Source organism: Cetorhinus maximus, chromosome 23 (genome assembly GCF_964194155.1).
Source record: "Cetorhinus maximus chromosome 23, sCetMax3.hap1.1, whole genome shotgun sequence".
Taxonomy (NCBI): Eukaryota; Metazoa; Chordata; class Chondrichthyes; order Lamniformes; family Cetorhinidae; genus Cetorhinus; species Cetorhinus maximus.
Genome location: NC_135901.1, coordinates 8,617,784 through 8,633,351, shown reverse-complemented (window position 1 = coordinate 8,633,351; position 15,568 = coordinate 8,617,784). Strand labels below are relative to the sequence as shown.

At 43.2% G+C, this 15,568-nt stretch overlaps 1 protein-coding gene across 3 annotated transcripts in view; it reads right to left on the bottom strand.

The window, feature by feature from the left end:
* Positions 1 to 12,436: 12,436 nt before the first annotated feature.
* The window catches only part of LOC144698158 (uncharacterized), a 51,097-nt gene continuing 47,965 nt past the window's right edge, over positions 12,437 to 15,568 (bottom strand). The window contains exons 2-3 of one of the 3 annotated variants that reach the window (XM_078570102.1): positions 14,749 to 14,834; positions 12,437 to 14,064 (exon numbers count right to left, since the gene is read on the bottom strand). In XM_078570102.1, the coding sequence (XP_078426228.1) occupies positions 12,692 to 13,702 (1,011 nt within the window). In that variant the 5' untranslated portion in view covers positions 13,703 to 14,064; positions 14,749 to 14,834 and the 3' untranslated portion in view covers positions 12,437 to 12,691. The other 2 variants (XM_078570103.1, XM_078570101.1) reach the window with 2 other exon arrangements.

The window sequence follows — 15,568 nt, the reverse complement described above, 5'->3', positions numbered from 1 at the left end:
TAATTCTCTGCCCCACTCCCATTCTGACCTCTCTGTCCTTGGCCTCCTGAACTGTTCCAATGAAGCTCAATGGGAGCTCGAGGAACAGCAGTTCATCTTCTGATTTGAAACTTTACAACTTTCCAGACTCAGCATCGAGTTCAACAGTTTCGGCACCAACAAAGAGTTGTCAGGATTGGGAACTCACACCTGAAAAAGTGCTGGAACCTGACTCTATAAGGAATTTTAAAAGGGAATTGGCGGTTATTTGAGAATGAGGAACTCTTAGGTCTACGAACACAACATGTGTGTGGGACTAAACGTGACTGCTCATTCAAAGAGACAGTGCAAACACAAAGGATCGAATGGCCTCTTCCTGTGCTGTAAGTTTCTATGATTCTAGGAGTTGACTATTTAGCTCCTCAAGCCTGTTCCACCGTGAAATGAGATCATGGCTGATCTGTGATCTAACTCTATACAGCTGCCTTCGCTTCATATCCATTAATACCTTTGGTTAACAAAGATCGTTCAATGTCAGATTTAACATTAACATTGATCTCGCATCAACTACTGTTTGTGGAACAGAGTTCCTAACTTCTACCTCCCTTTGTGTGTAGATGTGTTTGCTAACTTCACTCCTGAAAGGTCTGGCTCTCATGTTTACACTGTGCCCCCAGAGTCCAGGACTATGACTCTTCTTTGAAGCTGACTGAATCTGGGGAAGTGAGGACGATCATGGTCTAAAAATTGCAGCCATGTCTTTCAGAGTGAAATGTGGAAACAATTATTGACACAAAAGCTGGGACAAGATTGGAATTCCCTCCCACAAATGACAATTCCCTCACCAATATCACTACCCATTCATCCCACCTTCCCCTCCTAAGATGGCAACAGGCAGTTGCCTGCATAAGCCAGGCCTCTTACCAGGGTTTCCAGTCCCGCACACACCATGTGTTTTTTTTTTAATTCTATGATAGGATGTGGGCATTGCCCACATAACATGGCACTCATAACTGAGTGGCTTGCTGGGCCGATTCAGAGTGAACCACATCACTGTGGGTCTGGCGTCACATGTAGGCCAGACTTGGTGGGGACGGCAGATTTCCTTCCCTAAAGGGACACTGGTGAACCAGACGGAATTTACCACAATCGATGATAACTTTATAGATTTATTAACTAAATTTAAATTCCAGCAGCTATGCTGGGTCTTGAACCCACATCCCAAGGTCTCTGGACTTCTAGCCCAGTGACATTACCACTGGGCCACCGTATTCCCGCCGTCTGAGCTCGCGCGCAGTTTCCAGGCTCCCCCCGGTTCACAATCTCCAGGCGCCGACTTCATTTCTCACCCTTTGTGATCTCAACTCGACCGCTCCTTCTTCCAGCTCCGGCTCTAGTACTGCGCATGCTTCAGTCCGAGCCTAGACCCGCCCCTCCCCCATCCCCATCACTCCGATTGGCTCGACGCCCAACAGCTCCTGTTCGGTCCTCTAGTCCCGCCCCTCTATTCCTATTGGCTCGCAGCTGCCGTCAATCAGCCGGGCATTGTGAGCTGCCAGGTGAGAGGTCACTGTCGGGTGCGGGTTAACTTGAGTCGAGTCTCAGTTACACAAATAAATATCACTGATTTGTACATTTAAATGGTCACAATTATTTTACTCTTTATGCAAAAAAATTGCAAAGAAACATAATTTTAGTAAAATACGGTGGATGCTGGAAATCTGAAATAAAAACAAAAAGTTCTGGAAATCCTCAGCAGGTTTGGCAGCTTCTGTGAAGAGAGAGAAACAGATTTAACATTTCCAATCCAATATGATTCTTCTTCAGAACTGAGTGTTTCCAGCATTCTGATTTCATTTTAAACACATAATTGATGTAAAGTTTATTGTCCTTACAGGTATCTGGATGTAAATCTGATTTCAGACCTTCCTCTGAACAGTTTTCAAACTGACTCCAGCTCATTCTCCATTCCTTCACTAAAGACCCGGATGGAAAACCCTCAGCGCAAGATGGCGGCGGCCGGTTGTCCGGGTAACCCGGGCGTGTCACCGGGGAGGAAGCCCCGCCTTCTCTCCCCCTGCCTTCACCAAGATGGCCGCCAATGCGCCCGGCTCCCTGAACAAGACCCGCCTTGCTCTCCCAAAATGGCGGCGTTCGGCGAGCCCGCTCCCAGTGCGCAGGTGCAGTGTGGGTGTGCGCTCTGAGCATGCTCAGTGTCAGTCATGGTGACAGAGTGAGGAGGAGCAGACGGTTCGGGAGGCGGGAGGAGATTGTGAGCACGGGGTAGGAATGGAAACCGCGGCTGGACTGGGAACTGGATCAACTTCTGGGGTAGGCCCCAGACCCCGTGTGGGAATGGATTCACTCAGCTATCCAGTCTGCTGAGACACCAGCGACTTCACAAACAATTACAGGGGTTGGATTCTGCTGTTATTGCTGCTGTTAATCACACCCAGGACTGAACCATGTTCACTCTGCAATTGGAGTGGGAGGATCGGAGGATTTCTTTCTGCTGGACTGGCCGGTCTCACGATTTTGTTTTCAGTGGGCTGATGCTGTTTGAGCCTGGAAGTACACATTTCCACAGAAATGATCCACAAAAGCTGATGAAGTACATATATTTTATCCTGAATAGTGAATAGTGTTTGCCTACCACTAGAGATAGATCTAAAATAAATATATTTGTCTTTGTTCCATTGAGTCTACAGTTCAGGGCCAGGCCAGTTGGCTCAATTAGTCTGTGTCAGTATTTATATTCCACATGATCCTCCACCCACCCCACTTCATCTCCCCCATCAGCATATCCTTCTATTTCTTTCTCCCTCATGTATCTATGTCGCTTCCCTTTAAATGTATTCATGCTGTTCACCTCAACCACTCGCTGTGGTAGCGAGTTCCACACTCTCACCACTCGCTGAGTAAAGATGTTTGTCATGAAATCCCTGTTGGGTTATTGAATACCTTCAAAATCTTAAAGACTTCCATCAGGTCACCTTATGGTCTTCTCTTCCCTAGAGAAAAGCGTTTCAGCCTTTCCTGAGGGTTAAATGCTCTCAGTTCTTGTGAATCTTTGTTGCACCTTCTCCGGTGCTTCTGCTTTCTTTGCCTAAATGGAGATCATTAATATTGACAGTCCTCCCGGTGTAGTCTAACCATGGTTCTAAACAAGTGGGGAATAACCTCCCTGCTTTTCAATTCTCTAGAAAGGAACCCTATATATGGGCCCCACACGGTAGGAAAGATGTGACGTTCTTAGCAAGGTTGCAGCAGGGATTGACAAGAGGGACTTCAGTTCATTGAAATTATTTTCTTTAGGTCATTGAGTTATTAGGGCAGAGGAGGAGGCTGTTTAACCCATGAGTCCATGCCAGGGCTCAGTAGAGCAAAAAAGTCTATTCTTAGTTTTTATTCCTTCACAGGATCTGGATATTGCTGGCTGGGTGAGCATTTATTGCCCATTCCTAGGTGCCCTTGAGAAGGTGGTGGTGAGCCGCCTTCATGAACCACTGCAGTCCCTGTGGCATAGGTACACCCACAGTGCTGTTTGGGAGGGAGTTCCAGGATTTTGTCCCAGCGACAGTGAAGGAACAGCGATATATTTCCAAGTCAGGATGGTTTGTGGCTTGAGGGGATCTTGTAGGTGGTGGTGTTCCCATGTTGTTCTGCCCTTGGCCTTCTAGATGGTCGGGGTCAGAGGTTTGGAAGGTGCTGTTGAAGGGGCCTTTGTGAGTTGCTGCAGTGCATCTGCCACTATGCATTGGTGGTGGAGGCTGGTTCTATCCCTGTAGCTCTGAAAGTTTATTCCCCTCGAGTGTCCTTCCAATTCCTTTCGAAATCATTCCTCATCCCTGCTCCTCTTAGGCAGTGAGCTGCATGAAAATGTTCTTTCTCACATTCCCCTGCATCTCTTACCCAAAGCCTTAAATCTGTGTCCCCTCATCCTTGTACATTCAGCGAATGGGAACAGCTTTTCTTTGTCCACATTATCTAAAATTGTGTGCACCTCTATGAAATCTCCCATCAGGCTCCTTTACTCCAAGGAGAACAACATCAGCCTGATATCTAAAATAAAGAACAAGCAAACAGAATACGTTAATGCCTGAAATCAAATAGGAATGCTTGATTGCTGCTTTAAAGATATGATGAACATATTGTTCTGGACACTAAAGGAATTGGAATAACTCACCTTGGGTGTTGTTGAATGGAATATATCAATCTGGTATCCACCTACATTCTAGTGAAAGTCAGGAAAGTGTGGATGAGGTGAATAAGTTGACAGATTTCTCAGAGATATTTGCATCCTTTGCCTATGATTTTTTAAATTAAAGAACACCACATCGTCACTACATGAAACATCAGGACCTTACTGGGGGAGATAGGCAAATATGTCAAGATTGACACCCACTCTGATCTTTTAATAAGAGCACTTGGAAGTTAATAATATGTGGCATGATATTGGAATACCCATGTGAGTGTGCAGATGTAATTTGTTACATGTGAAGCAACCAACACATAAATTCATGGCGAAATGCTTCTGAAGAATGGGCCTCAAACAAGCACAGCCACTTGACAAACACCATGACACTCCCTTGGACCTTTTGATAAGATGACCTGAATGTCAAGAATGTGTAGCATCAGCTTGGGATACTGGTGTGAGTGTGCAGATATCATTTCTTACATGTGTTTCAACTAGCATTGGGAAATGCATGATGAACTTCCACTGAAGACTGGGTCCCAGACATATGCAGCTACTTGACAAATAGCATGACATGAAATGATTCATGTGGCCAGGGGAATGAGACAACATTTTGACACTATCAAGGCATTGACACATACTCCATAGAGAAACTAACTTTAAAACAACCAGGATAGAATTAAACACTGGTCATGGTCAAAAGGAGTAAAATTAAAGTAAAAGGGATAAAAATTTGGATTGCATAATTAAGGGCTTGGGAAAAATAATACTCAGTAAGAACTGTCCTCAAGTTGGATGGGGGTAAAGAGAGAGCTGGAGAACCCTGTGCATCCATGCATGATCTGTTGCTTGAAGTGTACATCCTTATGTATTAGTAACTAAGAACTCATAGTGTTCCCTCAGAAGAGGAAAAGATTGAGTAGATGTTACCCCGGTCAGGGTCAGAACAGAACTGGAAAATAACAGAGTGAAATTGAATGAGGGGTCGGAGACAGAGAGTTCTTCTCCTCTCAAGGTGTAGGAATCCTGGGAGACCCTTACTTTGGGTTTTCTTGCTAATTAGTGAACATTAAATTAAATTCTATAACTGGCGGTACATTTATTTTTAATTTTATTGTTACACTTCTGGTTTTATTCCTGTTGTGATTATGCTCTGTGAAAGGCTGATTGCCAGGTGACAGGATAGGAAATTGTGATTTGGGTCTTCATTGACCAATGCTTTATTGATCCAAAAGGTGTAAAAGGGGTCAAACCTCAGCAGAAATCTAGCAGAACTAAGAACAGATGACTTTCTATGTGGGAACAGGGAGATAATCAGCTCCCGGAGGACAGAGAAAAGAAGAGTACCATTAATTATAGATGACGTCTGGGTGTCAAATCCACCATGTTTTCACTGCTTGGCCTGGAAATGCTGACTCTCTGTACCAGGGATGGAGTGTGGGGGCCCAGTTGTTTGAGAGTTTGACATGGCTTGGATGGGTACAGATGGTTCAATGACAGGTTTTGTAATTGGTCCATTCAAATGTTTGGTAGGCAATGATTGGGTGAAATCAGTCTCCATGGACTTTGTAATGTATAAAAGTATAAGAAGGGATTCCCCAAGCACAGAGATTTGCAGAGGTTTTATACATTACATTGACTGGTGCCATAGCGTCTGGGGCAACCAGGGAGCATTTACATGGAGATGGTGCTTCTACCCAGAGTGCAATGGTAATGCTGCTGCACTTTGATACTGCTGCTCAGGCATGAGTAAGTGTCAGGTCTCATTTATACTGAATAAAATCTAACCTCTGTCACCAATAAGGGTTATCACTGCGAATCATTTCAGAGTTTGGGAAAAGGGAATAAAGGATTATTTGATTCCCTGAACTCCATTTTCTAACATTACTGTGTCAATAACAAAATCTCATCTTCCCCCCTAAGGCTACTTTGCCAATTACCTAAGAGGGATTCACTTTCTGTTAAAGAGTCTAATAAACACTCTCATCTGCTTTCCCTAAAGTTCTTAAATGTATTCATGAAAAGTTCAGCAAAATCAAATATTTTTATTGTTTAAAGTCTATTAATGAAAGAAAATATGGTTAAAAAAAGAACATTTCTTGAGGACCAAGGGTAGCCAGAGTAAAAGGATATGCAAAATAGTCATTTGGTAAGATAGGACTTGAATATTGCTGAACAAAGAGACATGACTAAGATTTTCACCTTGCACTCATCAGGGACACTCGCAAGAACATCAACATAAAGGAGAAAACAACAGTTTATACTGTATGTGAAGTGAGTGCTGATTGGTTGGCAAGTGGCGTTGCCATGGAGAATGCACCACTGATGGTGACTGACAGTTAACTGCCAAGCATTGTTTGAAATTTAAACCAGGCAGCTTGACCACGATTGGTCAAGGCATTGCCCTGAGGAATGAGTCAGTGAATGGCTGTCAAAGAACAGGGCCCTATGCATTAATATGTAGCTTCCAGTACATCCTAATACACTAAATTGCAAGCTCAACTGACAATCTTAAATTGGTTGCCAGCGTAATTCTTAGCACATTGAGGATTATTTAGCCAATGTTGTCCAATTGCAGAATCACGTCGAATGTGGGACACTGTTGTTTTGAGGTTTGCAGGCACGGGCTGGTTGGGTACAGTCTGTACCGTGCCCATTGTGAACAGCAGCTGGGACATGCTGTTTGATATGATCCACCAGTCTTTGGGATGTACAGTCTACATACCTAGCGTCACACTGGCACTGAAATTCACATACTACATTATTCATTTGTGTGATAGAATGTTTTTTTGGTTTGACAGCAGCATCCTGTTAGTGGTGAATACCACTTATATTGCTACTGCATAGTAGCAGCGTGAAACAGCTGTTTGACCTGTTGCTCAAATTTTTGAGATACCTTGCCCTTCCAAGATAACCTGAGGTAGACTGGGCACTTTTCAGGGCTGAAAGTGATGGCCTTAGGCCCATTCATGAGATGCCCTTCACCCCACCCCAACCCCATTAGGGCTATCTGTACCTCGCTCGTCCTGCTTTCTACCCTTAATGTCACCATTAGAACATTCCTTAGCTAATATCACCACCGTCAACACCCCTTTGTCCTTTTGTCTATGACATCTTTGGTAACCTCTTCTTTGCCTCCCCCTATCACTTAATAAATAACCCTCAATGTGCTAAGAATTACGCTGACAACCAATTTAAGGTTGTAATTCCAGGTTGCAATGTAGTGCATATGCATGTACTGGAAGCTACATCTATTAATACAGGGTCCTGTTCATTGCAGACAGAAAGAACATGTACACACATTGTATCTGTTTCAGCTAAACAAAATAAGTGACAGCCATTCACTGACTCATTCCTCAGGGCAATGCCCTGACCAATCAGGGTCAAGATGCCTGGTTTAAATTTCAAACAATATGTGGCAGTTACCTGTCAGTCACCAATAATGGTACATTCTGAATGGCAACGTCACTTGCCTACCAATCAGCACTCTCCTCACATATAGTATAAATTGTTGTTTTCCTCCTTACATTGGTATTCTTGCAAGTATCCTGATGATTGCAAGATGAAAAGCTTAAACATGTCTCTTTTTTCAACAATATGTAAAATGTTCAGGACCCAAATGGTTTCTCTTTATCTCGTCTGTACCCTGTTCCCATGACTCCCCACTTTGGACAAGAGGAAACTGAACCTCAGGGTCGCGTCACCATCAGCCCCACTCACCCCCTCCCTCCCCAATTGGTTGGAGACCAATTTCCATATTAGTCCACCAGAACCTTCCTGTCTCTTTTAGTTTGACACTCATGGCAGTTTCCCAACTGGGGCACAGGCCCCATTATTCTCAGCTAAATTCAGCTCTCGGCTCATTGACACAAGCAATAGAGACAGAAAAGTGCTGGAGGCTCAAATGGGAAGTCGAAACTTGTGTTTCTAAACCAAAATTTGAATATTTGTCTGTCAAATACTTGTTTTTAATATGGGGTTTTTTAAGGTTTAGATTTAGGCACTGGAGGCAAAGGGTATGTTTCCCTTTCTAACTTTGTATTGTCTATCGTGTCAGCCGTGGCTCAGTGGATCGCACTCTCACCTCTGAGTCAGAAAGTCGTTTTGGAAAAGTGCCAGTCCAGGAGCCTGAGGGCAAACTCATGTGCAACATTCCAAGTGCCAGTACTGAGGGAGTGCTGCACTGTTGGAGCTGCAGTCTTTTGGATGAGATGTTAATGCAAGTGCCAGTCTGCTGCCTTGGGCACACTGAGAAGTTCCCATGGCCACTATTTCGAAGAAGTGCAGGGGAGTTAACCCCGGTATCATGGCCAATATTTATCAATCAACATCACTAAAAACAGATCATCTGGTCATTATAGCATTGTTCTTTGCGGGATCTTGCTGCTGCTGATTGGCTGCTGAGTTTCCTACATTATAACAGTGATTGCATTCCAAAAGTACTTCATTGGCTGTATAGGGCTTTGGGATGTATTGTGGCCATAAAAGATGCTATATAAATGCAAGATTTAAATTTGAAATTTCTATTATCTGATCTTGTGGTCTGTAAGTTAATTGATTTCAGCCAACTCCAACTTGCCATTTAATAAATTTGCTTTCCTTCGGACAAGACTTTCACCAATTAAGGCAAAGGCAGAATTCTCTGGGTAGTTAGTGTAAAACGTTTACTGAAAGAAAAGTGTTTCCTTAAAAACATTAAGAAATTGACTTTTACAACTTCATATGTGTGATCAGCCCATAGAAGCGTGACCCTCCCAGGCTCCTTCTTCGACAGTAATTCTTGTGGATTTCGGCCTCGGGATCTGGTTCCTTCTTTGTCAGTAATTTCCTTGGATCTCGGCCTTGGGAATCTTCAGTACGTGGATAGCAAGGAAGACCGTTGGAATCTCTACTTTTATCCCCAAAGTGACCATTAACTCAAGTCAGAGTGGGGCCTGTCGTAGCATGACAATTGGTCACTCTGGTTACTAGATTAATTTAACTGGATTCCCAATTACTTACATCACCTTAACTCATTATCTCAGACAGGAGAACAATAGAACTGTTTCATACTGTCCTTTCATCTGATTCTATATAATCCCTTATTCATAAAGTTCAATTTTGAGGCTAAGCAGATTTTGAAGATCTCTCTTGCCGCTACATTTATCTTCACATACACATTCTTCACATACACACAGCAATTAAGGTTTTTCATCTTTACAGCAAATAAAACTCACCTTTTTGTTATAACTACTGATTCATTATTCATTATTAATTGTAACTCAAGGCTCATTACTTATTCAATCATCCGTTGTTGACTAGTAGTTAATTAATACAGTAACCTTTAATTATTATATTTTGTTAATACAAGATAGTCTGGTTCAAAAAGAGTTTGTGGAAGACAATAGCTTTGCTTCTTACTAATCTTGATCAGATTGAACAATGAGCCTTATCCTTGAGCTGTACTTTGGCAGGATATGATGTCCTGTAGCTTATCAAAATTAGAAAAGAATTTCTTTGTTTAAACAATTTCTGCTAGCTCTGCAGTTTCTTTTTGGATTATCCAGTGTTAATTTTTAAAATAAAGATCTGACCTTTTCAATATAATTATCTATTACTGATTCATTAACCAAGGTCATTACTGAATAATTATGTTTCATGACTAGATTTTAATACAAACTCAATCTATATTCAATAAAGAAAAGTTACAGAATGTGAAAAGGCAGAAAGGTGCCACATGTAAGAGGATAAAATGTCTTCCTTGACCTTGTTGGCTATAACAGTGAATACAAAATGAAAGTGATTGATTTTTAAACCTGAATTTGATTACCCAGGGCTACCTGAAGTTTCCGATAACAGCAATTAAACTTCAGAAGTACTTCGTTGGCTGTAAGATGCATCAGGACATCCTGTGGTATAAAAATGCATTTTTTTTTCTAATTATCCACAAATTTGGATATATTACACTCAGTCCCAACAACAAAAATCATTAATAAAGATTGAGCCTTAACTTTGGTTCCAACCATGTCTCTGACACCAAACACACTAAATCCTGAATTATTTGTTTTAAAACACAGTGAGTTGTTGTGATTTGGAATGACATGCCTGAAAACTGTGTAAGAAACAGATTTGATTCTATCTTTCAAAAAGGAATTGGACAGATTCTTGAAATGAAAAGAAAATTGCAGGGCTATGCGATTAATTAGATAGCTGGCTTGAGCATGATGGGATGAATGGCCTCATTCTGCGCTCTAGGAGTCTTGTGTACATTTAAAGCGAGTGGTAATGACCTTGAACCCACTTCCTGTGAGGGTGGTAGAAGCAGAGGTGTTGGAATGATTTTGAAAGGAAATTGGATGGGCACTTGAGGAAAATAAAACTACAGGGATACAGGGAGAGAACAGGGTAATGAGACTGACTTGTTTGCTCTACAGAGAGTCAGTGTGGACTTGATGGGTCAAATGGCCATCTTCCCTACCCTAATGACCCTATGATCGAAAGAAACTTCAGCTGCTGCAGTTTTCCAACTAACTGAAGTCCCTCATCCCTGGTGTTATTCTCTTAAATCCTCTCTCCAGCCTCTTAAAGAACTTGATGTCTTTTCTTCAATATGGGGCCCATATTGGTCCCTCTCCAGAGGGATAGAGTTGAAAAGCAGGGAGGTTATGTTCAACTTGTTCAGAACCATGGTTAGACTACACTGGGAAGATTGTCAATATTTGTGGTCTCTATTTAGAAAAGGGAAATACAGGCACTGGAGAAAGGGCAACAAAGATTCACAAGAATAATACCAGAACTGAGAGCATTTAACCCTCAGGAAAGGCTGGGGCATTTTTCTCACTTCTAGAGAAGACTGAAGGGTGACCTGATGGAAGTCTTTAAGATTATGAAGGGGTTCAATGATCCAATAAGGATTTCATGAGAAACATCTTTGCCCAGCGAATGATGAGAATGTGGAACTCACTACTACAGCGAGTGGTTGAGGTGAATCGCACGAATACATTTAAGGGAAGCTAGGTACATACATGAGGGAGAAAGGACTAGAAGAATCTGCTGATGGGGGAGATGAAATGGAGTGGGTGGAGGCTCATGTGGAACATAAATACTGACAAAGGCGAATTGAGCTGACTGGCCTGGCCCTGTGCTGTAGACTCAATGGAACAGAGACAAATATATTTATTTGAGATCTACCTGTGGTGGTAGGAAAAACACGACTTACAATCCAAGATAAAACAAATGTACTTCATCAGCTTTTGTGGATCTTTTCAGTGGAAATGTGCACTCCCAGGCTCAAAGAGCATCAGCCCAGTGGAGGCAAAGCTGTGAGACATGGATAGAAGATTGGCTAACTAATAAAAGACAAAGAGTTGGGATAATGGGGCATTTTCAGGTTGGCAAACTGCAACTAGTGGAGTGCCACAGGGATCAGTGCTGGGGCCACAATCATTTACAATATATTTTAATGACTTGGATGAAGGAAGTGAATGTACTATCACCAAGTTTGTGGATGACACAAAAATAGGTGGAAAGGCAAGTGGTGAGGATGACACAAAGAGTCTACAGAGGGATTTGACAGGTAAAGTGAGTGGGCAAAAACTTGGCAGATGGAATATAATGTGGGAAAACATGAGGTTATTCCTTTGGCAGGAAGAATAGAGGAGCTGAATATTATTTAAATGGAGAAAGACTGCAGAAAGCTGCAGCACAGAGGGATTTGGGGGTTCTCGTGCATGAATCACTAAAAGCTAGCATACAAGTTCAGCAGGTAATAGGCAAGGCAAATGGAACGTTGGCCTTTATTTCAAAGGGAATGGAATATAAAAATAGGGAAGTCTTGCTAAAACTATACAAGGCACTTGTTGGATCACGTTTGGAATATTGTGGACAGTTTTGGTCCATCTATCTAAGGGGCATTGGAGGCAGTTCAGAGAAGTTCACGAGGTTAATCCCGGGTATGGAGGGATTTTCTTATGAGGAGAGTTTGAGTAAGTTGGGCCTGTACTCACTCAAGAATAAGCGGTGGCCTTATTGAAACCTATAAGATTCTTAGGGGGCTTGACAGGGTAGATGCTGAGAGGTTTTTTTCCCCTTATGGGAGAGTGTAGGACCAGAGGGCATAATCTCAGAGTAAGGGGTCGCCCATTTAAGATGGAGATGAGGAGGAATTTCTTCTCTCAGAGGATAGCGAATCTGCGGAATTCTTTACCGCAGGGGGCTGTAGAGGTTGGGTCGTTAAGTATATTCAAAGCTGAGATAGACAGATTTTAAGATCAGTAAGGGAATCAAGGGTTATGGGGAAAAGGCAGGAAATTGGAGTTGAGGATTATCAGATCAGCCGTGATCTCATAGAATAGAGCAGCAGACTCAATGGGCCGAATGGACTATTTCTGCTCCTACATCTTGTGGTCTTATGGTGACCGGCCAGTCCAGCAGAATGAAACCCTCCGACCCTCCCACTTCACTAACTGTGAGAATGAACATGGTTCAATCCTGGATGTGATTAACAGCAGCAATAACAGCAGAATCCAATTTCTGTAATCACTCATGAACTTGCTGGTGTGTCAGCAGGTTTGAAGAATGAGTGAATCCCTTCCCAAAGTCAGAGCAGGTGAATGGCCTCTCCCTGCTGTGAACTCGCTGGTGTTTCCGCAGGGTGGATGAATCACTGAATTGTTTCCCACATTCAGAGCAGGTGAAAGGTCTCTCCCCAGTGTGAACTCGCTGGTGAGCCCACAAGGTGGATGAATGAGCAAATCCCTTCCCACATTCAGAGCAGGTGAATGGTCTCTCCCCAGTGTGAACTCGCTGGTGTGTCACTAAGTTGAATGAATGACTGAATCTCTTCCCACACTCAGAGCAGGTGAATGGTCTCTCCCCAGTGTGAACTTGCTTGTGCTTCCGCAGTGCGGATGAATCAATGAAGCCCTTCCCACACTCAGAGCAGGTGAACGGCCTCTCCCCTGTGTGTATTTGCTGGTGTGACAGGAGGTGGGACGACTGAGTGAATCCCTTCCCACATGTGGAACAGGTGAACGGCCTCTCTCCGGTGTGACTGCGTCGGTGAATCTCCAGCTTAGATGGGGATCCGAATCCCTTCCCACACTCAGAGCAGGCGAACGGTCTCTCTCCGGTGTGAATTCGCTCATGTGCCACGAGGTGGGATGAGTTAATAAATCTCTTCCCACACTCAGAGCAGGTGAATGGCCTCTCCCCAGTGTGAACTCGTTGGTGTGTTAGCAAGTTGGATGAATGAGTGAATCTCTTCCCACACTTGGAGCAGGAGAATGGTTTCTCCCCAGTGTGAACTCGCTGGTGTGACTGCAGGTTGGATGACTTAGTGAATCCCTTCCCACAGTCAGAGCAGGTGAACGGTCTCTCCCCATTGTGAACTCGCTCATGCTTCCGCAGTGCAGATGAATCAATGAATCCCTTCCCACACTCAGAGCAGGTGAACGGTCTCTCCCCGGTGTGACTACGTCGATGAATCTCCAGCTCTGATGGGGATCTGAGTCCCTTCCCACAGTCCCCACATTTCCATGGTTTCTCCATGATGCAGGTGTCCTTGTGCCTCTCCAGGCTCGACGATCAGTTGAAGCCTCGTCTGGACACAGGCCACATGTGCAGCCTCTCCTCACTGTGAATTGTGAGATGTTTTTTCAACTGGGTAACCAGTAAAAGTTCTTTCCACAGTCAGTGCTCCAGGACCTCTGGCTCGGCTCTGTGTGTCTTGATGTTTTACCAGTCACACTGATGTTTAAAACCTTTTGAAGCAGACAATACAGACAAACATTTCTCCTTCTAGATTCAAAGGCCAATGATATTCTGGTCCTCATAAACTAAGTGACTTTGTCAGATCTTCATGTGACGTTTGATTTGAGATTTCTGTCTGCAAATCCTCTCCTTCTAATATCCTGCAAAAGGAGTTTACAAAAGTCATCACTGTCAGTACAGGATAGAAACTCAGAACAGGCAATTCTCGTTTCTATGAAACATTCATTCTTCTCCCATTCAAAAGTCATCCCAGACACCTACTCTCCATTCCCACTTTGCCGTACTTAATATTCGGCTTCCCAATGCTCCTGAAGAAGCGATTCATGCTGAGATCAATGGTCAGGGCTTCATGTCCTGGAGACAGGGACCTGAAAATGTTTATGCTAGTCTATGTACATATAACTGACTAAAAATGTGTGTTAATCAGTACTATATTTTTTAAAAATAGAAATAATAATAAATGTGCTATATTACAGTACCATCAATAATTTATATAAAATGTCTACTATTTAACACAAGTCATATCTACGTCCTATATTAATTTCCTGTCCCTTAAATGTCAGCCATCTCCTGGGAAAGCCACCCCTTTAATTGTGAGCATGAGGAAAGGAGCCATTCTTTTAGCCATATAATAAATATGTCAAGCTGACAGAGCAAAGGATGTCAGTGTCTTTAAGAGAGAGAGAGAGACCTGGGCCAACCTTTCCAGAGTCAGTGTCCTCCCTGGATTCACCTCCTTTCCCTTCAGTTCCTGCAAGTCAACAATTTAAACCCAGAATTAGAAAAGAAATGCAATGGGAAAGAAAACAAAATGTTTTACTCACAGATGTTGGGCACAGGAGGAACATTTGGTGTGTGTGAAGCTAAATCTTCATTCAGAGAGAGTGGAGCAGCAGCAGCAGTTTAACACCTGAAGGAAAGAGAAAAAGTTTATTGTTAAGGTGTCTGATGTGACAAAGAATAAAGTGAATCTGGGGACAAGGATGGCTTTGAGATAGTGTGATTCGGTGCTGCTGGAGAGAGGGGTCGAGTGTGTACATATGGTGGCACATGGCACTGAGTGAGAACAGATCTCCGAGGAACATTGTATGTCCTGGAGATACCTGTAATCCTGGGTGGATTCAAAACACGAGGGATGGAACTTCAGTTGGAATCCACATGGGGTAAGTCGGACATGGAGACAATCGCTGAGGAAGGAAATATGGCTGTGAAAGCGAGTTTTAGGAAACACCTTACCAAATCCCAGGGGGTAAATGGAAAGCAATGAAGGTGAACATGGTGAAAGAGACAAACAGAAATCCACTTCAGAGAGAAGAGCAATACTTCCTCAAGGTAGGCATTCCTGGAAGAGAAGTGGCAGTGATTTAAACTGTAAAATAAACGTAAAATACTGTGGATGCTGGAAATCTGAAATAAAAACAAAAATGCTGGAAAAACTCAGCAGGTCTGGCAGCATCTGTGGAGACAAAAACGGAGTTAACGTTTCAAGTTCATGTGCTCTGAAGAAGTCAAACAGACTCAAAATGTTAACTCATCACCCCACCAGCCTCCGCATTCAAAGGATCATCCTCCGCCATTTCCGCCAACTCCAGCATGATGCCACCACCAAACACATCTTCCCTTCACCCCCCCAAGTGGCATTCC